The sequence below is a fragment of the Macrosteles quadrilineatus genome, unplaced genomic scaffold, assembly GCF_028750875.1.
Source record: "Macrosteles quadrilineatus isolate MER2022 unplaced genomic scaffold, UCM_ALF_1.0 Scaffold_8__2_contigs__length_117827958, whole genome shotgun sequence".
Taxonomy (NCBI): Eukaryota; Metazoa; Arthropoda; class Insecta; order Hemiptera; family Cicadellidae; genus Macrosteles; species Macrosteles quadrilineatus.
The window spans coordinates 31,374,135-31,401,632 of record NW_026542601.1 but is presented as its reverse complement, the minus strand read 5'-3'; the positions used below and the strand labels follow the sequence as shown (position 1 = coordinate 31,401,632).

General features: G+C 34.0%; 2 protein-coding genes across 3 annotated transcripts in view; both read right to left on the bottom strand.

Annotated features, from left to right (window-relative positions):
* Positions 1-3,597: 3,597 nt before the first annotated feature.
* Positions 3,598-19,592, bottom strand: LOC129000295 (protein yellow-like). The gene is made up of 10 exons (XM_054427256.1): positions 19,528-19,592; positions 17,824-17,998; positions 13,449-13,627; positions 12,347-12,467; positions 11,788-11,919; positions 10,502-10,633; positions 9,651-9,829; positions 7,996-8,106; positions 5,461-5,624; positions 3,598-4,727 (listed from the first exon to the last, which is right to left on the bottom strand). Exons 1-10 carry the CDS (start codon positions 19,528-19,530, stop codon positions 4,667-4,669), a joined length of 1,257 nt encoding a protein of 418 aa, XP_054283231.1. The 5' UTR covers positions 19,531-19,592; the 3' UTR covers positions 3,598-4,666.
* A 7,668-nt stretch (positions 19,593-27,260) lies between these two features.
* Positions 27,261-27,498, bottom strand: part of LOC128999440 (protein yellow-like) — a 45,162-nt gene continuing 44,924 nt past the window's right edge. For both annotated transcript variants that reach the window (XM_054425962.1, XM_054425963.1), the window contains exon 10: positions 27,261-27,457. In XM_054425962.1, the coding sequence (XP_054281937.1) occupies positions 27,397-27,457 (61 nt within the window). In that variant the 3' untranslated portion in view covers positions 27,261-27,396. The remainder of the gene's footprint in view (positions 27,458-27,498) is intronic.

The following is a 27,498-nucleotide window of genomic DNA, read 5'->3' as shown; positions in this document are numbered from 1 at the left end:
GTAAAAATCTGTTGTAAACCGTTGTAAATTTCGATTGTGGCAATCGTATCGATCGAAATTTTTATCGATTGGTTTATTAGGTAAGGTTTTAGCCTTATTGTTGTCGATCACTTGACATATAGAATCTATATGATATAGATTGTACTAGCTGTGCACCCGTTCTACGTACGGTTTGAATAAAATATACAGTACAAACAATACAATGAGGATTCTTATTATATTTGAATTTATATTTGACAAATTTAACCATTTAATTTACAGTAATAATAAAAAGAAGAAGAGTTATAACTAACACAATAGTAAGCAGGCCTACGGTGTATTAAAAACACTATGTGGAAATAATTACAGTTAAACTATTAAACCTAATGATGGTATTTTAACAAAAAATATAATCATTTTAATGAGAAGTGGTTTAAATTATGGTATTTAGAATATCATCCCCTTCTTTCAGCCAAGGTTTCTTTCGTTGACAAAGAGGATGTGTGTGGTTTATCTGAGTGTCTCCTCATACGTTTGCAGTCTGGCCGCCCGGAGCATGAATGAAGAGGCTTTTGCTGGATCCCACAATGGAATACGCAACATACTCATTGTCCGTGAGAGAAACATGCTTATCCGCTCAGTTCCACCCCGGTTGTGGACAACGTCTGGTCTTGTGATTTATAATGGTCATGGCGAAGCAAACTGTAGCGGGGGACTGTGGCCGGTTGAACTCTAACGGGTAGCTGCTAGGAATTAATGGAATTATTTGGATAATTACCAATTCCAGAGCACCACAACCCGTGAGAATCGTTGCTTCAATGATGTATCAATGGAGACTGCAAATACGAAGACGCGTTCCATTACACAATTTGGCTGTAAGTAAGTTTCGTAGGAGCATATCGCTGGAGCTCCAACCTTCGGTGAGCTCATAGGCAGGCAAACCGTGTGCTGATACTGAGTAGAGAAACTCTGCCGGGTTGTTTACAGCATCGTCTTCTCTCAGGACGGGTTTCACTGATTTAAATACGTATGTTCTTAAACGTGGAAGAGCCATCACCTAAATGTTTATCTGCGTTGCTTGCTCGGTTTAGGTGTCAGAATTGCACAATCACAGAGCCAGGCACTATATCTATGTTAAATAATTCACAAACTTCTTGAAAGACACTGGTTATCAGTTTTTGTTGCTTAACCCGACTTTTAAATACTTATATATAAAAAATCACAAACAGCCGAAACTCTATTTCATAATATTACGTAACACGCCCCCGTTCTATAGTCAATGGCATTATTTGCATTTTATTTAACTTTAAATGGCGTCGTGCTTATTCTCTATAAACTGTCAAATACTACAGTATATTTTCTGTTATAAATAACAAAAACACCATTTACTGTTTTTACTGAGAATATCAACTTTCTAAGGCATAAATCCATTACGGTGGGATAAAATGTAAAATTAATTGTGTACTATATTATAATTTAAAAAAAAATCATGTAGAGAATACGTCGAAATAGTTTCATCATAATCTGTTTTGTCGTTTTCCAAGAGAAGAGAGCGTAAAATGCCATCTTGAGTGCTAGAGACAGAAGAAAGACAGACAGACAGACAGACGTAAGACAACACGCGTTTCAGCTCTCCCATCGTATGAAATTTAAAAAAATAACCGAAACCCTAGCAACAAGATTAGTTGTTTTGCCAACGTTGGAAATTGGTTGGCGTGGTTGGGAGATGGTGGGTGGGTTTGCCAACATTGGCCCAAGCGTTGTGTTGTTGGGACAAAACACAGTAGTTTCGTCGGGCCATTGTCGGGAAATTGTCGTGATATTCCACCCACAATTTCCGTTACATTTTACAACTTATTACAAATTGTGAGTTACACATTGTGCTTACTTTACCTATTGGGCCAACGTTATTTGTCTATTGTCTATGGCCCCTTAAGTAGCACCCTCCGTTGGCCCAACGTTGGGAAATGGTTCGTTGGCCCTACAAAGGAAAGAATCGTTGGGCTTTTTTTGGATTTAAGTAAAAAACATTGTAAACACATTTTAACAATAATTGATTAATTATTTAATAAGAAGTTTCAAAAATAAATGCTATAGCAGCAGAATAAACGATGATTTACGACAAAATTGGATCTGTAATAAATGTAGTAAGATGATGTTGTGATAGTTGTGAATAGCGGTAGAACACCCACTTAAAATATAATAATAATAATGCAAATATTTTTTTTATATTAAAATTCTTTAACTTTATTTAAAAAACAAATTTAATAGTTGAATAATTTAGGAAAAGGGGTAAGATTATTTAATCATATAACAATTAATTAAAATAACATTACTAATGGTAATGAATTAAATTATAGTAAAATACCAGTATCCTCTTCAACTCCCAGAAATAAATTCAACAACTTGATGCCTAAACAGAATCATATAGGCATATTATAGGCAAAATTATGTTAGGCATATCAAAAATATATTTTGTATTACGACCATTGCAACTCCTCTTTGACCGCTTGAAAACGGCAATCACCAAAAATCAATATAGCTCAGAGAGGAAAGGTATAAGGTTCATAAATTGAAGGTACCAGGTTCAAGACCCGTCTGGAGAAGAAAATGTTTGTTCTAGGTTCTTTCAAAATTTGCTTTAATGAAATATTTAATCAAAATACTCAACTGATAATTATGATTTTCGTACTAAATATAATGGTTGGCTTAACAGATTGTGCATATGTTGGCCCTTGGTTGGAAATTGCTGGTGTTACATCGTTGGGCCCAACGGAGGCAAGTTGGCCAATACATAGGCTACCGTTGGCCAACCGTGGGAGACAGTTGTAGGGCCAACCAATGCCCAACAATTTTTGTTGACAGGGAACATTTACGATTCTACGCAATGTACAGACAAAACTCGAATTTTATTAATATAGATAATGTAATGTAACACTATCGCAATAGACGAAATTATTGAATCACCATATACGACTGCTTATTTGCATTAGCAGAATTAAAAACAAGCTGGAAGTCATTTTGGGAGGTTATCTTCTCATTAAATTAATTCTTTTTCTAGCTTTGTTTGTTAATTAATGACGCAATATGACGAAAAATATAGTTCACCACACGGGCAAAAAGTGACTTTATCCCTCGCTAACTTTCGGCCCTAGTGATGAAATATACTATTACTGCTCTTAAATTAATTTGATGCCTTCTCAAATACAACTGATTGTTCTCAACTTCATTTAATGTTAATCTAAAATATATTTGACTTATCTCAATCACAAAATTGTTATGTTCTGAAATAAAAATAAGTGTTTCTCAAATAAAATTGGAAAAGGTAGTGATGTACTTGTTATGTAATTTGTTGTAGAACAGAATAGGGAAAACAACACTCTCTGTTTTCTATTAACATGCATGTTTAAATTTACAATAAATAAATAATCACATCCATACTTAACTATTAACAATTAGTTAACAATATAAACACAGCCCGTAATAGTTGAGCATTGCATTACAGGATTAGACTATCAAATTAAAGGATTCATTTTTTTAATTACAAACAGTATCAGGTATCAGTAACTGGTAGTGTTTTAAAAAAAATAAAATTTGAAAACATTATTTCATTCAGGAAAGTTTAATCAAGATATTCAGCTGACTTCAATTAATTCACAAAATTTAGGAAATTTTAGGGGAAAAATCTATCCCCTTGTCTTGATTCTACCCACGAATACTTGAACAGAACATGGATCATAAACATAAATAAATTATGTTTCTGGCAAAAAAAAATATTATTAAATTACATTGCTTAAACGGAACTGTCTAAACCATTTTATGTTAGGCCTATTGGATTCGGGCCAGCACCGTAATTTGTGTATGTTTATGAGGTTCTGTTCAAGTATTCGTGATCCTACCATTAAAACATAGCTCAACAAATGAGATTTGTTAAAACGTCAATCAGCTGCAATATACTTAAGGCAAAAAGAAGTGGTGTGGGAACTTCCCTTAAACAACCTAAATGCTGGGAACGGAGTATGCTCCAGGTCCAATAATGTCTCTGGAAAATCCTGACCAATAATGTTGTATTGAATTTTTAAATTGATTGATAAAACTTAATAGTATTAATGACTTAATTGATGACTGTTTTGGTTTGTGAAATTAGTGATAGTCCATTAGCGTTTTGCTACATTTCATCAATTACATGCGTATTTTATTTTTTATCCGTAGGAACTCTCGTTTTTTTCTGGCATGGGTTTAGATTTACATGTGGCGGGGGGTTGCTATGGTATATTACAGGACTCGTCATTGGACTTATGATGCTTTATCATATCAGTTTAAGATCATGGTTAATCTTTTGTATAGAAGTGTAATTTTAGTTTGGAAATTATAGTAGCCTAATGTGCTGATCGTCGCTCTTAAAAGCCAAACATACCTACCTATGACTGACTAGGAAATCTCTGGACTTGGAATCTGTCTCTGTAAAAATGCCAATCTTAAGGGTGGTTGAAATATTTAATTTCTCGTGCTATTGTTTTCGAAGATTTTAGAAACTATGAATTTTACATGTCTCATGCCATTGGGGAAAAGATATACTAGTGTTTATCTCGTTTGTATAAACAAGAAAATTACAACATGGATCTGTAATCCCTACGATGAAAATGCTACCTCCCTGATAGTTTTAAATTAGTCAACATATTGAACATCAAAGGTAATGAAACTCAATTGCAGATGTATGAGTATTTGCCACAACAGCCGGGTCACATCTGAAAAGGAAATAATTTATATAAGACTTTATTATAAAATAAGGCATAGAATAATGATAACCATAACTAAAAATAGATAACTAAAAACCAAAACCAGCTAAATTTTGATATTGAATGTTACATGTTTTCTACTACACATTCTGTAAGAACTCAGTAAACTCATGGTCACAATATTAATAACCCATTCTGGTCCATCACATCCTTAAGACCTTAAAACATCATATGCAGAGGCTAAATTAAAACTTATTGCCAAAGGAAAAATTACAACAGTTCAAATAAGTTACATTAAGAAGAAAATAAAATAAATATAACAATGCCACTGTATTGATTACTTATGAGGCCAACACATAAATTGAATATTGTTTGAATCAAGAATTTGAATGTATTATGTACTGTATTAAAAAAATTTCATCTTCGCCTTAGATGTGTTGGCTTTGTCAATAAATAAAAAACAAAATAACAATAATGGTAATATCAACATTGCAATGTCAGATGATAGGGAAATTCATTAAAACTATTGTTCCTCAAAATAAGTTTATACAAATTGTATAGTAAAATAAATTTTAATAGCCTATTTGTTTATTAAACTATGATTTTATTTTCAAACTATTTGTAGTTCCTCTTGCCAATTTCTCAGCTATAAAATTCTAATTTGGTAGTTTCGCACCGATATACAAAATGAACAACAAAACTTAAAATTAAATAAAATATTTACAAAATGAATCTACCATACCTGGTATTCTTCACAAGTTCAGATAATCTTCCTTTATTAATTCTGTAGTTAACCTCCTCGTTGGGGACCTGATTCAAGTAGAAGTTTTGAAATCGACAGCTCAACGTCCACACATCATCCCCATAGATTTTCAATCCACTTTGAAACTGAAGTCTTTCATCGTCCTAGAAATATCCCGTTAATGTAAATCAGCTTCACAATAAATGTTGGGAGCAAAAAACAAACAAAAAATAGATCCAACACAAACTCTGATGCACGAGTAAGGCTATTTTACAATTTGGCGATGAATTTTATGCGTGGTTGTAAATCACTGTTAGTATATGTTAGGTGTACCATAATCATATTTTTTCCAAGGGATTACCGTGAGGGAGAGGGTAATGGCGCAGTCAGAAAATTTTTCAAAATAATAATTATTTTTGATAAGGTAACTTATTGAGGTAGGAAAAAGCCCACTGCGGCCGTCATGGAACAGAAAATTCACGAATGTAAAAATACAAGTAATAAAATAATCACACCCTGCCTACTGCTCCATCCTGGATCAAACCTTTCTCTCTGGATCCAACCATCCTCAACACATATGAGTCCTAGGACTGACAAAACACAGAATCCAGTCGGTGGTCACTATGTGTGGCTACCCTCCACCAACGCTTAACTGCACCCAAAACTCAGATAAAACCCTCTTGGACTCCCAAAAAGAGGTGGAAAGTTAGATGAAAAGTACATGAAAAGTTTACATAATCGCTTCTTGGGTTTAAATGACTATGGGAGTAAGAGTAACTATGTAATCTGATTTAGTTACCAATAAAATACATTTACTTTAAAAATGAAAGTTTGAAATTTAAAATCTCATGAGACATGGCTTTAACATCTTGGAGTTATCTCAAGGGTAAACTAGGGAAAAGGCTCTAGGCAATTGCACACAATAAAATAAATAATGTTCCACCTGATTGATAAATCATTATATTTCTTACCTAGGGCCCAAAATTATGTTTTGCCGGCTCGAGATAGTTCTTAATTTCGAGACGAAGTCGAGAACTTAAAACGATCGAGAGCTGCAAAACCGTTTCGGTCCGTGGTACGAACGCTATTTTTCATCACACTATACCTTATTACCACCATTCACCACAATAATAATGCACACTGATAGCTGCTGATAGTCAACACAACTACAACTTTAAGGTTATGTGAAGAAATAATTTGAGAAATCTGCAAAAATAATAATTAATAGTTGCTAGGCAGCGGTGACAATAAAACAATTCTATTGCAATGCGTTGGATACTGATTGTGTATTGCATTAATGTTTTAAGAAAGTATTCGGGCAGCTGAATTTGCGGCCCTAGAGATGTAACAACCTGCTCGGTCCCCAAATGACGATGACAACTGGCATGGCCAGCAAAAAGTAACTTTCAGCCTCCAATTGGCCAATTAACGTATGTAAAACAGCTAAAAACATCATAGAGTGTTACCAACAGAAAAAAGTATTACCAACAGCCAGACCCGCAATTAGTATTTATGTGATGCGCTATATGGACCCAAGAGGTAGGGCCTAGTTGCGACCCCCCCCCACACCTACATAGATTTGAATCATAAAATGGAGATAGGTATTTTATGAGCTGCACGCGTATTTGCAATAAAACAAGATAAGGCTCATTGTGTGATTGTTGGTTGACTTTTGATTGTTAATAAAATTACCCGCATATTAATAACGTAAGCCATAATAAAATATGTACAATAAGGTTATCTTTTACTTAGATACAAAGTTATATTTCCAAGGTTACGTTCTTAAATGTAAAATGGATTTAGTTGTAAAAATTCTAATAAAAAATACTTTAATTTATTTAAGACGCAATTAATTGAAAACATTTTAAACTCTAAGCAGTCAACACCAATGACTGTTTTTGTAACATTTTTTCGGAAAATTAGTTTATAACATCATAAAGGTTCATTGTTAGGGTTACAACATTTACTGTACACATAACCATGAGGCCAAAATGATTTTTATTGACTGTGAAAACTACTTATTTTAGGAGCTTTTTGCTGCCCAAAGGTTTTTGCCGCCCTCTTTCTAAACTCACTGCTACTTGATTTTTGGCTTATTTCACTGAAAAGGTGTGTGATATTACAACGTAAAATAACATTCGTTGTCGAAAGTAACTAAAATCATAAGCAAAATGACGGTATTCTTATTTGCTAACCAATTAATAATACATTTCTCGCCCGATTTGACAAAAGCAATATTAATAATAAATTAATAGCCTACAAATAAATACAGAGAATTTAGTCAGTGATAATATACAAACTGTGGCAGTGATGAGACATGAGTGGGAACCGAAGTGAGGAGGATTCTACTGCCGTGCTATTCCAGTTATTTTCCAAATAGTTGCTTGCGCCCACAACAAAACAAAAAACTCTTGCGCCCCTGGAACCGCGGGTATGTTACTACCAACAGCAGTATTTTGGTGAAGACTCCGATCATGCTATCGGTTTCTTACAAGAAATTAGACTGACCCATAGGTACCATATATTTCCTCTGACCTTTGCTACAATGTCCATGTTTTCTTCCTCAAAAGGCAGACGAGAGTTCCAACAACCAATGGAGTTGTCACCCACCAAGGAGTAGAGCATGATGCCACAATCGGACATGTCCTGAAAAAAACAGTTGTGAAAATTATTACAAAACTTATCGACAAGTGTTTCTTATAGTTTAACTCAAATGCCCTAACCCAAAACAGTTGGGCTCAGAGCTGGTACAAGGAACATGCGGATCAGGGTTAAGTCTGCGGCTTGTTGGCGGTGGCGAAGCGTCCATGATTGGCCAAATTGAAAATTGCTTTTGTGTAAATGTGTTCGATTGCTTTTTTTGGAAATAAAGGCAGTGCTCCAATAAAAGAAGACTAGCGTCTAGACTGCCAGTGCAAGTCCGAGGATCGGAGGATCGTGGATCAGATCAGTAGATCACCCCCCACCACCGCACCATGTCGTACGCTTCCGAATCATACCGGCGCATCAGCATAGCTTATGTAAATGTTCGCGGAAAATTGTTATCTGTATCACTGTCACTGTCAAAACGTATAATTTGTAGATTAAATTTGAATGAAATATAATTAAACTATCATAACCTAACCAAACTAACCAACTTTGCTGATAATGATAAACTCGAATGAAGGTTTACTAATCGAAAAATAGCTCTGTTCTAAAAATAAAATTATAAATGTCTCAAATTCAATTTTACAATCTTTTAATTATAAAATTAAACTGTCATAACCTAACCAAACCAACCAAACTTGCTGATATGAAAAAAATTGTTGACAAAAAGTTAGTGCTTCCGGTGGGATTCGAACCCGGCACCTTCAGATTGTCGGCCCGACACGCTATCCACTACACCACAAAGGCTCATGAATCAGTTTCGTATCGTTGCAGTAATGGTTGACGTCACGCCATCGGCACTGAGCGGTGGTGGGGGGTTTTTCGATCTGATCCACGATCCTACCGATCCTAGGAGTTGCACTGGCAGTCTAGATGCTTATATAAAAGAAGTGCTTAGCAACCTTTTTCTTTTGGCAGTCTCCCTTAAGCACTTCTTTAAAAGGAGCCATTCTTTCAGAGTCTTTGTTTCAGCAAGAATTTGGCAGTAACGAAGATTGCTAAACTAAAAAAGTGACTTTTACTACCAACACTTACTCATAATTAAAACTGACCTAACAATTTTGCTTCACCTGCTGATTTTAACTGTTATTTTGCAGTAAATGATAGTGCTGACTTAACAAGTCATGTTCAACTGTTACTTTTGGTAGCAACCAGTGCTGATCTAAGGTAACAAGCAACATTTACTTTTGCTCTCAACTAGTAATGATTGCAACAGTTAACAAAACAGCAGTTCCTTTTTTTTCTCAACTAGAAAATGTTAACGTACAACGGTTGACAAGTAACAGTTACTCTTGATCTCAACTGTTTTACAACAATCACCGGTTAACAATTAAATAACTCAACAGTTGCTTTTGCTTTCACTGTATGCTGATGACAATAGTTAACAAGCAGCAGTTAAGTTTTTTCTTACCTAGTAAAGATTATAACAGTTGACAAGTAAATGGCAAACTTTTGCTCAACTAGTAATGTGATTGAAACAGTTGACAAGCAACAGTTACTTTTACTATCAACGAGTGCTGTTAACGACGACGACACCAACCCACCTCGGCAGCAGATTGTGAACTTCTGGTGGCGTTGAACTCGTGGAAGCTGTCCGCAGCTCCGCCAGAGTCTTCGATAAACAGCTGACTGTTGCGGAGGACAGAGGTCGTTACCCAAGACTCTTTTACGCTGGTGAGACTGTGGAAGTAAAGGGTGCGGTCACCGTTGTTGCGGAGAGGACCTGCCAAACAGAGTAGTAAAAACTTAAGAGTTTAAATGGTAGTAACGAGTTTTTGAAATATTTGCCATTGGTGATAGTTTTTAAGTTTACTAGACCTTGCATTCCAGTAGAGATTTTGCACTTGCGTAATCGCTGACTGATTTTGCGAGTCATTTTGTAAGCAGTGGTGTTAGTCATACATTTTCCAATTTAGAATATGATTCGCTAAACATTATATAGGTTCTTGTGAAAGAAACAGAGCTCCACTACACCACTGTTTGTAAGTACTGTAGGCTAATTTAGGAGTATAAAAACAGTTTTTGTAATACATGTATGCAACTTAAGCGTACGACAGGTCTTGTGGTAGCTCTGCCTGTTGAAATAAAGTATTTTAAGCTCATTTGCTTAGGAATTCATCGAGGAAAGGATAGGGAAATACTAACTCACTTGAGTACAGTCTTTTTCTATTGATAGAAAAATTATTCACAAATAATGTGAGCTAAAAGTGGGAATATAAGAAAGACAAAATTTGTTAGCACCTGGAATTAAGCTTCACGAAAGATTTAATTTTAATTCCTGGAGAAGCTACAAAATTTAACGTATCCGTCCATTTTATTTGTTGGCTTAATTTGACTAGGTATGACATTTTTATAATGACCCATTTCTGTTTTCACCCTTTAAACTCATACAAACCCAAAGCTAGGCCGAACATTCCAAAGTTGAGCTTGTAGTGTTTATCAGCAGTGTGGAATTTTAAGGCTTCTTCGTAAGGACCAAAACAGTCCCCAGAGGCTCTCCAGGACTTGTCTTTAGCGGAGTCATACACTGGAAGTAAAATTAAAACTATTTGTATGGATTTATTTATTTATATGTTGAATTATATTTATAAAAGAAACAACCAAATACTACACTGTATTTTGTTTAAATTATATACAGTCATGTAATAAATCAATTTAGCACATGAATCAAACTCGTGTTGTTATAGCATTATCATTATAAGATGGGAAACCTACCTAGGTGCGTATTTTAACTCAGATATGAGTGTAGAATGTTGTGGGATGATCTGTGTAGCTTTGTTACTGACTAAGATCGGCTGTTTCGTCAGGATCATTTTATTTAAAGCCCAATTATCAGGGACAGCTGGTCCAGTTTCAAGCCATCAAAAAGCTTCCTACTTCTTCTCAGGATCAAACTGGTGACCTTTTGATTGTCAAGCGAGCACTTTAACCACTCATGTCATAGGACCATTATGTCTCCCATAATTTCAACAAACATCAATAGCCATTCAGGGATCAAATGAGGTAATTTTTAATGTTTTATTTAGTTTTAATTGTTTTAAATTAATTTCCATAATTTTTATTTTGTATTGATGTTTTGAGGTAATATGCTTTACATTTTTTATTATCGTTAGTTGAAATTTGTACATCGACAAAATACTTATTAATGTTATGAAGCAAAGGTAAATTCATTTTTCTATCTTTTCTACTGAGAATATCTCTTATATATTTTATTCTATGAAAAGTATTAAATTGTGAGTGAAATTCCCAAGCCCTCAGTTGATTCATTAATAATGAAGACAGCAACAGACTTTTTATAACAGACAGCAAATTACAAGTTTTATATCAATGCATAGTTTGAAGAAGATGAACAAAAGAATGCAAGATACCTTTGATCTTTGATAGAATAGACAAGATGAACTAAAAAGCTTTATTATTAAATAAGATCAACTATTTCTTTGGACAGGACAGTTTATTAAAAGCCCGATGATAGATTACAACTGTGTTTAGTTTTCAACCAAGGTTACTGGCTTTTTCTTTTATTCAACCAGTGTTCGGTTAAGTCTAAAAATGGCTACAATTTTAGCTTGGAGATTGGATGTCAACTTCTACCAAAACTGGTAGTAGGTATCCTATATAAAAATTTTTTACAGAATGCAACTTTTACGTTTCAGGAATTGTGATTGATTCAACTATAAGTACCAATCAGCTTGTAGGACACGGCATCAGAGATGTAAGCAAAAGCGTCACTACAGTCTGGAGTTCTTGTATCTACAGCGATGTTGAGCAGAAGATTTCTATGGTCCAGGTCAGAATCTGGGATCCTGTAACGCTCTGTTGGAAAAAACACAAGGTTAAGAGTATAAACATTCATAATCTACTAAAACTATAAATTTAAAGCCTCAGACATTAATCTGTTAATTAAACTTATTTTTGCTGGGTTAGGAAAACCCCGAGAAAATGTTAGTTAAATATATTTAAAAGCTCTCAGATAACTCACAATACCTGTAAAAGTTTTAGTTCAAACCACATAGACCTACTGTACTTGTTACAGTAGTAATTAAACTCATTCAATGCTAATAATAGCTACGGTAATGGTTAACATAGCAATGGTTATTACAGGTTTGCTTTCTCAAATTAACTCCCCATTAAAAACCTGTAAGGATAGGTATCTGCAGTCATTCATCAATTCATATTTTCTCTGGGTCAAATGAAACTGTATGACTCTACTTTATTATATGAGACTACAATGTAAACTTACTGATAAGAGTATCTGTACGGAGATCAAAGATCAATATTTGCGGGGGACATTTTCTCTCAAAGGTGGTGAAAACGTTGATAACACTAGAGTCTAAAACCCACAGCCTTCCGCACCTGTCCACCTGGGGAACAGAGGAAATTAAATATGAAAATGAAACAGAATAAAGTGAACCAGATGTGTATAATAATTGTGAAACGGAGGATATGTAGCCGGTCCATCATATATTTGTAACTTGAAAATGCTACTACCCATGATATTTTAGGGGAAGAAAAGTAAACTGCTGTAGTTTTCTTGTTAATTGAAGTATTTTGATCAAATTTGAAACATTAATTTAATTCGTACTAAACTCTTAATATTTTACTAAATAACACACAATTGAATTTCGTGTAGCAGCAAACCCATGTTCTCATTAAACTCATTTAACTCATTTAACTCATTAAACTATTGTTATTTAATAGGGAATAAATCTGACATGTTTAAGAAGATATTTTAGTAAAATTATAATCATAGGCAAATGGAAATTCGCTTATGCTGCAGGTTTGCTGCTGCGGGGGTATTTCTAATTGTTAGTTCTGGTGGGCCATCCAACAATGACATTACATAGCTTATATCTTTATGAAATGATGTTTTTTATTGTTTTCCTTCTGATTATAGGTATTTAGCATTGTACCCTTGGTAATTCGAAATTCTTGTTAATCTGACTCTGTAGGTCCACATCTATCAGATTATCAAGATCTACTTGTATTTATACACATGGTTAACACTTCACTGAAGTTCACTATGTACACTCATATCTTAGTATAGTAATCCTAATAGGTCACCTAATACTATACTCCGTTCACCAAATTTAGGCGGTTTTAGGGGAAGACATTTTCCCCCTCCACATGATACTAAATTTAAAACAATAGCTCAACAGCTAAGGTTTGCCAAAACGTCAATCAGTTACAACATACATTTAAGAAAAGATGTCATGGGTAAGCTTCCTTACATGCTGTCTAAATGTTGTGAACAGACTTGTAGTAACTGTTTTACCACTTTGATTTCTCTGGGAGTTATTAAGTAGATCTAAAACCTTAACTTACTACACATCCAGATAACTCACGTGAGTCCGGAACACAGAGTTTATCCCATCACAGTCACCCTGGTGCCACGACCAGTCTGGGTAGGGTTGTAGGAGAGTCACATTATCTCGTTGTTGGTCAGTCACCATTGCAAGGGTTACTGGAGCCCCTACCTTGAGTTTGGGCATTGTGACAAACATCTTCCGGTCCCTTCCATGTTCTGAAATAGTGAATATTGTTTGTTTTATATTGATTATTTCACTAAACTTCAGGCCTGTGTTTTGCATGTGATGCGCTATGGGTCCGTAAGACAATTGCGCCCCTCTCCATTGCATTGTGGTGGGATTTTTCTCCTCCTTGCGCCTCCTAGAAACCTAAAAAGAGTTCATGTGCCAATGTTAACTATAAATAAAAGTGTTAATGACTGTCCCTTGCTCCTCCTGGTGGAATGCCCACTCGTGTATGAGCAAAGATATAATTAAATTGTACAAACCTGATTTTTATTACAAACGAAAATTAAATAATGGAAAGAGTGTGTGGTAACAAAGTAGATTCAGAAACAGATTGTCTAATAATGCGGATAGAAATGTTGGAATGTTTATGATAGGTTATTGGATTAGAAGTAATCAATTCAATTCAATTATCAATTATTTAAATGGGGACGCCACTATGTGCGTATTTATCACCCAAATCCTTCACCCAAATATGAGTGAAGGATGAGTGGCACTGTAGGAAAGTTGTCATTACTTTCACTGTTAAATTTACTTATTAGCAAAACCTAGTGTAAGAAGTATCATTAAGTTTCGTTCTTAATCTTAAACAACTTTTTTTAGTCCGTATCTTAGATATCACATTAAAACACTTTTCACAAAATATGTGAATATAAATTACACAATTCTGAACAATTTAACAATTAATTAGCAGTGTCATACTTGTTCGGTTAACATATACAATTTGCATACGTTAGGTGCAGTTACAACTTGCACCTGGTAGATAAGAACAAAACGTTTCCACTACTTTATCATTATTTTGTGCCTCATAATTTCAAAAATGACACCAGTACGCCCATTGACTCTGTATACTGCAAGCCTTCTTATCTGATGCATATTGTATTGTATTGTATGACTGATTTTCTTAAAATTGTCTTCATGAATGATGAATCTATAGTAAGTCCAATCATATAAGGAATTTCCCGGGAAAAAATTCCCGAAGTTTTTTTCTCAGTGGTTTCTTATGTATTTTTTGACGCTGAATCCGATTGTAAACTTTGCCACCTCGCCAGAGTTGAGCTAACTTCAGAAATCACCAAAAACTAATAAAATACTGTACTTGTTTTACTTTTTTGCGTATAACTCACAAACGGAGTACTTTTTGCAATAACTGTCATTTACTAAATTAAAGTACACTAAATTATCTACAATATACGTACAAAAACTTTATTTCTACGATATTCCAAACTGACGCTAGAGCGCGCTCAAAATTCATCATTTTTTTACCTATTGGAAAGGGTAGAAAACACCATTATAAATCCTTGGATTAGACACCCAACGAACTCTATTTGATGAATATTGATTATTTTATAATTATATGGTACCATTAGGTCAAATTTAGTGGTAAAGAAATTTAAGTGATGTTTATAGTCGGTAACCATAGCAATAAATAAATAACAAAACAATTTCAATTTAAACTAGAGGACCCTTGCTGCTCCGCAGCGTTAAAATAAATATAATATCCGAGGAATAATCAAATTTATGATTTTTGATTGAACGATACAGTATCTTAATCGCTTAAATAAAAGCCGATATTTCACTGAAATTTCTTAGACCAAGATATAAAGGGATTATAAACTGGTGAAATACATCTTAAATTGATGTAAGAATTTGAAAATAATCAAATTATGTTTTTTAGTCAAGTAATTCAGTAGGTAAATATATGCTGATGCTTGGTGTGAAACCTGTGCGTGCATACCTTCAGTTTGAGACCTCAATTATGAAAATCGGTTGGGTTGGAGAGCCAAAACTAACTCGGCAAAGAGGAACCAAATTTAACTCCCATAAGAAATACATGGAGAGCAAATTTTGTTTACATATAAGCCGAGTTGGATTATAGATAAATAAATGCCGATGCTTGATGGCTAATCTGTGCGTGCATACCTTCAATTTGAGACCTCAATCATGTTAATCGGTCGGGTAGAAGAGCCAAATGTAGTCGGAAAAGAAAAACAATTTTTTTAAATATAGAAGATACCTTTGAAAATTATTACTATAAATCAATGGGTCAATTATAAGTATAGTTTAATATGCTGGGGCTGCAGTATAGATAACATTTTCCCCATATATGTACATTATATCGATAGTGTCTTTATAAAATGTTCACACTATATACAGAAAATAGACAGAGATGTTGACTGAAATGCTATAGACGAGCTTCTATTTATTAAATTAACATGTACAACTATAACTTTTTTCCCCTATTTTCTCCTCACTTGTCGTCTTTATTTTCTTGACTGGCTAGGGGTCCTCGGATGTGGGCTGAGCTTTGAGATGAGTGTTCTGTAGAAGGACCTGGGATGTTGTCCTCATCCAAAACGATGGTTGGTTCGGCGTTGGAGCAGTTCCCCTCACATTTCCCACATATTTTTGAGCCAAAGAGCCCTACTCGTCGGCAGCCGCAGTTACCTTCTTGCATGAGCATGCTACCAGTTTCAAGAGAGCATCTGGGGTTGGGCTCCGTAAGGTTAATAGGAACAAATGAGTTTGCAGCCTTTCTCCAGCCCCAATCCTCGGGTGACAACTTCTTTCTTGAACTTGGTAAAACACCCTCTGCTAGTGTTGTTCAGCTGCAGCATCAGTTGGTAGAAGAGATAATATATTACCATTCATATTATAAGCTGATGTAATACAACTCTTGAATCACAGCTTATTCAGCTTGTTAGTGATATGGTTACCACCATACAAGGCCACCAAAAGTCTCTTAGAAAACCGGAAAAGAAAGGTATAGAGGTCGTTATGTCTTATAACTGTCTTATGACTCGACGTCCGCTCTATTCCAACAAGGTAAAGTAAAGGCACTAAAGACAGTCAACAAAATAAATACGGCAAGTGAGGTGAAAATAGGAAAATAAAAGCTATAGTTGTACATGTTAATTTAATAAATAGAAGCTCGTCTACAGCATTTCAGTCAACATCCCTGTCTATTTTCTGTATATAGTGTGTCCATTTATAATGATACTATCTATATAATGTACATATATGGGGAAAATGATATCTATACTACAGCCCCAGTATATTAAACTATATTTTTAATCGACTCTATGATTTATAATAATAATTTTAAAATGTATTTAAATTGAAAATTGTTTTGTTAATTTTGTATGCTATGGTTACCGACTATAAACTTCAATTACATTTTTTTACCACTAAATGTGACCGAATGATGCCATATAATTATAAAATAATCAATATTCATAAAATAGAGTTCGTTGGGTGTCTAATCCAAGGATTTATAATGGTGTTTCCTGCGCTTTCCAATAGGTAAAAAAATGATGAATTTTGAGCGCGCTCTAACGGCAGTTTGGAACATCGTAGAAATAAAGTTTTTGCACGTATATTGTAGGGAATTTAGTGTACTTTAATTTAGTAAATGACAGTTATTGCAAAAAAATACTCCGTTTGTGAGTTATACGCAAAAAAGTAAAACAAGTACAGTATTTTATTAGTTTTTTGCGATTTCTGAAGTTAGCTCACCTCTGGCGAGGTGGCAAAGTTTAAAATCGGATTCAGCGCCAAAAAATACATAAGAAACCACTGAGAAAACAACTTCGGGAATTTTTTCCTGAAAACATCATCTTTTTTCCTCATATGCTTGGAGGTAGTATTGTAGTATATGAGGTGGTAATGATATCAGAGGCTAAATAATTCTAGTTGGTCATGATAATTTTAAAAATCGTATAGTTACAAGATAAATTGAATCAAAAGGTACCTCGGTATTTATCTGAAAACTTATTTTTTTATGAACTCAAAGCATAACTATCAACGAAGAAGATCTAGAACATGATCCCTAAAAAATAGCTATACCTGTAAGATGTAAGGTTTTTTTATTATAATTTTTATTATCATTGTCATCATCATTTGAAATGTGGATGACACTGTGGTGCTTATTTGAATCCAAATATGAGTGGTGAAAGATGAGTGTAGAATAGTGTGAGATGATCCGTGTTTAGTTACATTTATTATTAGAATTAAGAAGTTGAAGAAATGTCTCAAAGCAAATATACTTCACCATGAAATTGTACATCCCAAAAATATAACTTGCATCATAGCTAAAAGGAAAATTGACTATGTAACTGTAAAGAGGCAGTCATTTTCAAATGCTTACTCTAATGTAGGCCTATAAAAACATTGTAAATTCACTCACCTGCCCATGTGTCAACGTCGATAATCAGATTGTTTTCAGGAATGAAATCTCCGTTGGCGAGACTTTCGGTCCTGATTTCCTCCGAGGGAAAAACAAAGTCAACCGCCTTCCAGGAATACAGTGTCTCCATGTGCCCAGCCAGAGTGGCAGGACACAAAAGAAGAAGTAGGATCAACTGGAAAATCAAGAATCACTGTTCTGTTAATAACAATGGGACCTAGGTGCAAATCGCACATTATAATAGAGTTCAAAACTTAATTCCAAAGTAAAAATAATAATGCAACGCCCTTTTTCAAAGATCTAGATCAACAACGTAAAGATTAGTGAGAGATTTACCTACCTCAATCAGGTTGCAATTATTAAAAAAGTAGCAAATTAAAAATTTATTTTAAAGACTATTTCATCTCTCACTGACTGTATCCAGTCTGACTGTGGTTAAACATCAACAAACAACAATTACCAGCTCGTATATTGCAATACACATTTTTAAGCAGTTGTCAAGAAATTTGGTCAGCAACACTGGATCTTTGAAAGTGAACTATAGAAATTGAAGTGAAAGAGGAGCAAAACCCTTAAGACAATTAAACTTGTTCGTTACTATTCGCAGGTTCGCTGGATTATAAGTTTTAAAATTACGCCTCTTTCGTGAAAATCGCTTAAATTGGACAGCTGGAAAGGGATGTTACAGAGGAAAATCTTATATGTAGATAGTTAAATTAAGATAGTGGCATGATGATGCTTGTTTTAACCTAGCAATGTGTAAAATGGCTTGTTTAACTTTGTTACTATGACCAGCTTTTTCGTTAGCCAGGAACATTAGTTTTTTTTATGTAAAACACAATTAGCTTTTATTGATAGCTAGCTGTCCCAGTTACAAAGCACAAAAAAGCTACTGACTTTTCCTAGCATTAACTCGGCAACCGACTGCTTCAATGCAAGCCCTATACAAGTTGTGCTGTCAGTAAACAGCCAAACGCCGGGAAATGGTTCTATGATCGAAATAAAGAGTAAATCAAGCGTGACATTTTCCCCCAAAAAACGCGTTATTCACCAGATATCTACCATTTTGTATTTTTTACATAAAATATGTTATTTGAATTTTCCATGGAAAAAAAGTTTCATGTGTGAATTTTCCATGGAAAAAAAGTTTCATGTGTATTTTAAGGTGCAAGATACTATTTTATTAACAAATCAAACTTAGAAAAAATTTAAAATTTCAAAATGGCGGTTTTTTAAATTATTTAAAGTCAATTCCATGATTAATTTGAGTAACTAAATACAAATTTTACAGAATATATATTTAATGCACTTTCAAATACGAGTCCAATGACCGTAAAATATCCTAATAATAGATAAAAATGGCGACCATTTAAAAACCTTGTTAAATAACAAAAAGAAAAGAATTTTACGGCTTTGCTTCTACAAAATCCCACTTCATTTTTCATTCAAACTTGCAATACATCAAACTTGCAATTGTATAAATATGTACAATGTATATATTTGATATCTATTGAGCGTTGTAAGCTCCATTTTCAATCTCCAACTATACACCAATAATACATTTCAATCGTCAAATACATTGAACATTTTTGCAACAGCAAGGGTACTTAATAGAATTGATATTGTGTCACTACAACAAACAGTAAGTCTATTATGCTGTCGGTCTTTTACAATGTAAAATGACAAATAAGGAAGAGTTCTTACCATATTTTGTACATGTCAAATCACGAGTGGATGGTGCAGTAACCTACTGCCGTACATTACCAGAGAGAATTGAGGAAGTCACTGAGTTATCATACAGTATTTATGTTAGACAAACATTAGCTGTGCTAACTATTCTATTACCTATAACTGTTGAACTCTGTGATTGTGATAGTAGTGTAAGTTTGTGGTTTGGAGGTTATAATGTATATTTTTAGTATGGAAATGTATATATGGAACGCAGAGAAGTTAAAATAAAAATTGATAATAGTTAGTGGAGACAAAATTGATATTGTATACAGCCTGAATAAAAAGTATGAATGTTACAAAGCCTAGTGGGAATAAAATATAATTGAAATAGTAAATAATAGTGATAAATTAAAATGTAGGTGCATATTATTTATTTTGTGATAACAATACTGTAAGTAGCCTGGTGGAAATGAATTATTGAAATCGTATATAGCTTAGTAAAAATATGTTAATGGGTACACCACTCATGAAAATAAAAAAAAGTTCATGCGTACATATCTTAATCTAAAACAGAAATCATTGTAGAAAGCCTTTCAAATTATTTTTACATAAGTATATTAAAGGTTTATATCTTGTTGGAAATTAAATAGGTTACATGGTCAAGTGAAATATAAAATCATACAAAAAAATGCATAGTGTGGTAAAATTAAAAAAATACAAATGGTACATTAGTACATCCCACTACCTACTGTAAAACAAAAAATAGCGTAACGACACAATGAAATAATAAATGTACAAATTAAAATTCACTAAATAGCCAAGTGAAAATAAAAATGTATAAGGTATTGCCTATTTAGGACACAAATATCCAAGGTGTAAACTACCTAGAAGGTGTAAAAATAAAGAATATACGTACTTGGCTTTTTGGAAATTGAAAAATTGTGTTGTACATAACCTTGTAAATACCTTTTAAGAAAATCCTTAAAAACAAATAGATAAACAGTTAATTTAAAAATGTGGTGAATAAATATGCACAAAGCTAGGTGGAATTATAAATAGTACATCATTGTCGAAAAAAATTATAAATAACTTGATATTTTGTTGATATTTTTTGTTTATATTTTGTATGTCTTAGAATCAAATTCTGTGACCTTTATATCTTAAGGCGGATGCTTTAAATACTCAGTCACTAAGCAAGCTTTTTACACATACCAAATAACTATAAATACATTACACTCTACAGTATCATTGACTTTGTGACAGTATTCTTCATTCAGCTGCTATTTGTCGGCAATGCAGATCACATATATGTGTTAGTTCCCGAATACTCCGCATGAAGCAGCACTTTCTGTTCAAGATAAAATCTTTAAATCGTAATTTTTGTATTATTTAAAGATGATTTTGAGGCGCATAATGTAAATACCCCCGCCGCAGCAAACCTGCAGGCTAAGCGAATTTCCATTTGACTGATTGGTTGTACACTGAAATGTCTACTTAGAAATATAGCATTTATTCCCAATTTAAATAGAATTACTTTAACAAGTACTTAGGTTTGCTGCATCAGGGAGGGTAAAACTATTTTTTTTTTTTTTTTTGTAAAATGTTAATAGTTAGTAAGAAATAAAAACTTTTTCCAAATTTGATCAAAATATGTTCATAAACAAGCAAACTACAACAGTTTACTTATTCTCCATAAGAATAACATGGGAATTTTAAATTTACAATTTTTTTGAATTTTCTCCGTAACCATTAGGCGCATAATAACGCTTCAATATACTAAATTATTTGTTTTTTAAGCTCTACAAAATGGTTTGGAAAGAAATTGCAAAATGTTATGTTTTTTGGGTCAAAAATGGGAAAAACCTTTTACCCCATAAAACCCCCGTGAACCCCCGTTCCCATGATCCGATCATGCTGGATCGCTAACTCGTTCGAATAAATGTAGGTTTACACGTTTGTACCAAATTTCATCAAAATCGGATCATTTTTGCTTGAGTTATCGTGCTAACGGACACACATATAATATATATATATATATATATATATATATATATGAATCTGAACGAATGGTGTTTTTGGCCTCTAGGGACCTCAAAACGAAAAAAAAATCTGTCCCGCGTCCAGGTCTTACTATGAGTACTACGGTAATAGCTTATTCCCTATATAGGAAATTCGCTAAAATCGTTATATATATCAGCTTTTTATTACCCTCCCGATTTGACTTCATGTGTTGTTTAATATAAGATTTTAAATAAATTAAAATGATCATTAAATCACCAACATTTTAGTAATTTAATTCTTACAAATAAAAAATGCCTCAATTAAAACATACAAAAAATATGTCTAGTAATTATTTGTCTATACAAATAGTTTATGACTCAATCAAAAACGTATACTTTAAATGTCATAAAGGTATCTTGAACAGCTTTTAAGATAAAAACTTAAAACACAAATAAACTAAATAATAATAATCCTAATAAGGCGCTTTTGAAAAAAGCTATTCATGATTTTTGTTTTATTAAACCCATAATTAGACCCATTAAACATATTTCTAAATTTCTGGTAGTACCCACGGAACACCTTTTATACGCAGTTCTATGTACTGATATTCAATGTTTTAAATATTAGAAGAATACTAAATTCTTCCTTCGTCTTTCGTCATTCATACACAAAAAGATTGACACAGAAGTGCAAAAGTAGGCTAACAATGCAAAATAACGATGGTAACGATGTATTTGTTCACTAGTTTACGTCAACCACTAACTTTAAAACAAAATACAACTCTTCATTCGCCGTAAGATACCGTACTGATTGTTCTCAATCAATCAATCAATTATCAATTTTATCAATTACTTAAGATGGGGACGCCACTATGTGCGTATTTTAACCCAAATATGAGTGAAGGATGAGTGTAGGATGAGTGGCGCGATCTTGTAGTCTTGTTAGTGACTAAGGCCGACATGTTCCTTAGTCACAGCTGTTAATTAATAGCCCATACAGCTAATGGCAACTAAGGGACCTACAGTTTATAGTGGAATCCGAACCACATTTTTTCCTTGTAATTTACGAATTGGTCTAATTATCAGGATAGTACTGCGGATAGTCGTAGTACTCACTAGTGCGGACGTTAATCCACACCAGGGAGCATCGCATCCACAGTAAATCCCTATAAATATCCACAATTCGTGACCTCCTAGTAGCTGGATTACAGGACGACGCCACTCTGATTATTACTACTAAGAGTGAAGTTTAGACTGTAAAACCCATCTAAACGTAAAAGAAAGCATTGAGTAATCACTAAGTAGAACTGGATATGAAACTCATCCTAAAGCATATTCAAGAAACAAGGACGAAAATTTTACTAATTTTTTTTAAGTCAATGGCACCATATTTAATCGTTTTGGGTTCAACGATCCAGCGTCGAAGAACATTTTATACCAGATGACTCGCCAAAGACGTTTAAATACAATATGTAACAATTCATACACAACAATGAAGTTTGTTGGTCTTTGAGGGGACTGGCCCTATTAGAGGGGGCGTAACATGTTATATGTTGTCGAGTTTGAGATGAGGGGGTAATTTGGCACAAGGGGGACAAATTGGCGAGTTATTGCGCCATTGTAAAGGATTCTCTGAGCAATTGTGGAAGTGGATGTTTGAGAATTTAAATTTTTGGATAGTATGGTGCAAATTTACCGGATTTTCCTGGATACTACGACTTTTTAGGTTAACATTTTAAGGGAGATTTCCTCAAAAAACCCTATAAAATATTATTTTGAAGGTTTTACAAGAAGGCATAAAATATCACTGTAAAATTTTATTTTATCAAAGTAAACCATCAAAATTATCTTAAAAACATCGGTTTGAGATATTCAACAATATAAATTCAACGATATTTGCTAATAAACAAAAGACGTGCTTATTCAAATTTTCTGATGTTGAAGTAGTAATGTTTTCCTAGTTTTCAAATAAGTTATTCGTGTTTTATTTTTAACATAGAACAGATGATTTAGATAATGCTTTTTGCACTCCAGTATGTCTACTGTAGCACAACACGAGTCAAAGTATTTTCGCGCACCCACAACGTTACGTTTATGCAGAATTGGTATACAGTATATACAAAAGGACGTATCAGTTGTGCTTTGTTCAAAATTCATCCTGTAACTTTTAATTATTATTCTATTAAGACGTAGAAATTTTACAAGGGATTATAAAACGTAGATGAAATAGACAATCTTTCGAAAAAGATATTTTTTATTATGGTTTCATTAAGGCGTTTATTACTGATTTACTGTTCTCCCGAACAAATTCTCAAATGATTTCTTAAAAATGGGAAATAATACAACCTGGTAAAGAAATTTTAAGCAAATATTTATTACTTGATTTGGGAATACATCTATGTAAAACCCAGTCTCGAATAAAAAAACTAGCCCTCTAAAGTTATAAGTTTACTAAGGAACGTTAGAAGGTTTTATAAGGAACGGTGTCATTACTAAAACAACGTTTAAAATTCACTTCCTTTACGTAAATGTCTCTGGTGTTAAACGTCGCACTATTTTGTGAACCTCAAAGGATGTGAAATTGAAAGCCAACACTCATAAACAAACAGCTGACAGTTTCAACAATGGGATGTTAAATCAGCTGTTGTATTGTTGCCAGTCATTCACTCTGCCTGCGGTGCCTCTTGGCGGTCATCTCATCAAACTGAGCCCAGAGGCTCTTTGTAGAGCATTAGCCTTCAACTAGTCTTCTGAAGTTCGTCAAGATTATGTTGGTAGCGCTGGGCATTGTTTAACATTTATGTTTCAAGCCTTGTAACCAAGTTAAGGAAATAAGTGATTCATGGAAACACAATTCTTTTGATTCCAGTTGGATTCCGGAATTGAACGATTTGAAAATTCTTTTCCACCCTGTTGATCCTAGAAGCATTAACTATATAGTCAATGCTAGAAGGGCATGCTAAATTATACAGAATTTTGGTTCACTGAGAAACGGATTTTTAATTCATCCAAGCAAAATTATTTTTGTTATACAGTTAAAACGTCCAGACTGTCAACGTTTTTACTTTAGGTTTACTTTCATATTGCCATTAAAAAAACTATCCGTAGTTGAACTTTAATCTTAATGGCTTTGAATTACACAAAATTAGTGTAGTTGAAATGGTACTTAAAAGAACATGAACCTAAGAAAAGTATTATGCTTAGATTTATCAAGCGAAATTGCATTAAGCTAAACGAGTACACTATTAGGAGATTTTTTTTCATTTAAAGAATGCCTACCAAATTAACTTTTGGCACGTCAATAAAACATGATCATTTAGAATGGTAAATAAAATATTTAAAACGTGTTTAATAAAACCTTGGACGATTAAAAAACTCCAGAATTGTATATTGATGCATCACCACAGAACCTTTTTAAGATTCAATTGACGTCGTCCCAGCAAAAAATCGCCAAATTAATCCGTTACCTCCACTTCTTGTACACGTTTTTCCACAATTATTACAACAGAAATTGTCTGCATAATAAACATAAACAAATTACATCACTGGCCGGAATGTCTATACTAATAGCCGTAACAGCTTGTTTGGACTTTTTTTACAGTTCCATTTAAGTATGCTTAATGTCAAATAATGTTTACGTTAGGACCAGTGACATCATTTGTTTATGTTTATGATCCATACGGTTTCTGTTCTAATATACGCGTGTTTTCCCATCATTCCTTCACACGGAACCAAGCAACAATGTCTCATAGAATACTTTGCATAATTCATCATCCCAAGCTGCACAAGATCAAGAACCGTCGCTCCAGGAGGTCCTGACGCCCTTGACTTCCTTGAACTTGACAGTTGCCACCGCCGTGGCGGGGGGCGGCGCCAGCCTCTGCCCTGCTTGGCTCTTCGCCAGCCTAGAACATTCACCCTGGAGTCTGCGGAAACTAGGGCGCTGAGTCACAGGAAGCAGCTTGTGGGAAATGTACAGGTTGAGAGACCTACGCCTAGAGAAGATGTTGAGAATACGAATGGTTCAGAATGAACCATTCTGTTATAAACCATTATGTTTGTGGAGTTCCCCAAGGATCGGGTTTGGGTCAGTAATATTCATCATAGGATCTTTAGTTATTGAGGAATTTTTGCAGCAAACAAATAGAGAATTGAGACGTAACTTATACAACGTAACAAATTCAGAGTTTAACTTCTTCTGGTAGAGATTCAAATAATCATTTCCACCTCTTTGAATTGTTGACTATCATTACTCAGTATTTCGTAATGCCACTACAGCAGTAAGTATATTTATGCTACTTACTGTAAATTGAATAGGAAGTATTGGGGCTAGGTGAGTAGCGCTATGCAGAAGCAATTGATGTAGAGAAAATCATAGGGCTATAGAGGTCAATACTCCTAGAACAGTTCTTGTGTGATCATCGCCGAATGAAACGTCACGAGAGAGAGAGAGAGAGTAAGAAGTGAGTTCAAAACGTTACAGCTAGATTCTTTTTAACTCGACTTAACCCAGTGAATAGGTTTGAGAAACCCTTACTAAGAGAATAGGGTGACTATTAGTGGAATCATCACGTGAAAATTAGATCCGACAATCTTTCAAACATTATGGAAAATCTTTCGTATCACCCTCTATTCGAAAATATTTATCCAAGCAAAATCTCTATCTACACAGATTCAAATTAGCAATGATTTACAACTAATCGTGAAACTCCTGACAAAAATTATCCCATAAATCCTACAACACCAGAAGCTGTTATTAACCATCTATCCGCAGAATTCGCGCTTCGAGCGTTTAATCCCCGATAACCCGGGCAATAACCGTAAACGGGGAGTGGACCGAGTGATGGCCATGGAGTAATAATTGGAAGTGCCAAACGCAGTTCTATGGTGAGATCATAAATACACAAACCGTTAGCGCGTTGGAGGAACTGAACGCAAGTCGGCGCGCCTTGAGTCAGGTATAGCACGATGGCCTGGTTAGACCTATGTTTTGCATACCTCCTGTTGTTGGAACAGCGCCAGCTGTATTGTTTATGGTTGTTGAACCTGTGTAGAATCGGCATGCGTGTTTGACAATGTTAGAGGTTACTAGGGTTTGTTGATTGAGTTATTACTTGTGGTGTCTTTGGAAGCAAATAATTCTCTTCGGATTTTGTATGGTTCTGTGTGGAATTGTTATAAAAAAATGTTTGGTTAAAATTACCTGTGTTAGTAGACTGAGTTATTCGGGTTTTTATTTCTCTTAGGTTGTGTGCTCTTGTGGAAATGTTCCTCAATAATGAAAACCCGTTAACTATAGTAGAGTATGCCTATGTATTTGGTTGTCGAACCCTTTCAGAATCGGCATTAAAATTCATTCTGAGAGGCTATCTTCACATAAAAATTTATTCTTTTTCTAGCTTTGTTTGTTAATTAATGATGCAATATGACAAAAATAATGTTCACCACAAGGGCAAAAAGTGACTTTTATCCCTTGCTTAACCCAGGGTCAAAAAGAGTCACTTTCGGCCCTAGTGTTGAAATATACTATTACTGCTCTTAAATTAATTTTGATACCTTCTCAAATACAACTGACTGTTCTCAACTTCATTTAATGTAAATCTAATATATTTGACTAATTTCAATTACAAAATTGATATGTTCTGAAATAAAAATAAGTGTTTCTCAAATAAAATTGGAAAAGGTAGTGATGTACTTGTTATGTAATTTGATGGAGAACAGAATAGGGAAAACAACACTCTCTGGTTTCACTATTAACATGCATGTTTAAACTTACAATAAATAAATAAACTCATACTTTTATGTAGTTTGTATAAACAATAAAATTACAACATGGATCTGTAATCCATATGATGAAAATGCTACCTCCCTGAGAGTTTTAAGTTAGTCAACATATTGAACATCAAAGGTAGTGAAACTCAATTGCAGATGTATGAGAATTTGCCACAACAGCCGGGTCACATCTGAAAAAGGAAATAATTTATATAAGACTTAAAATAAAATA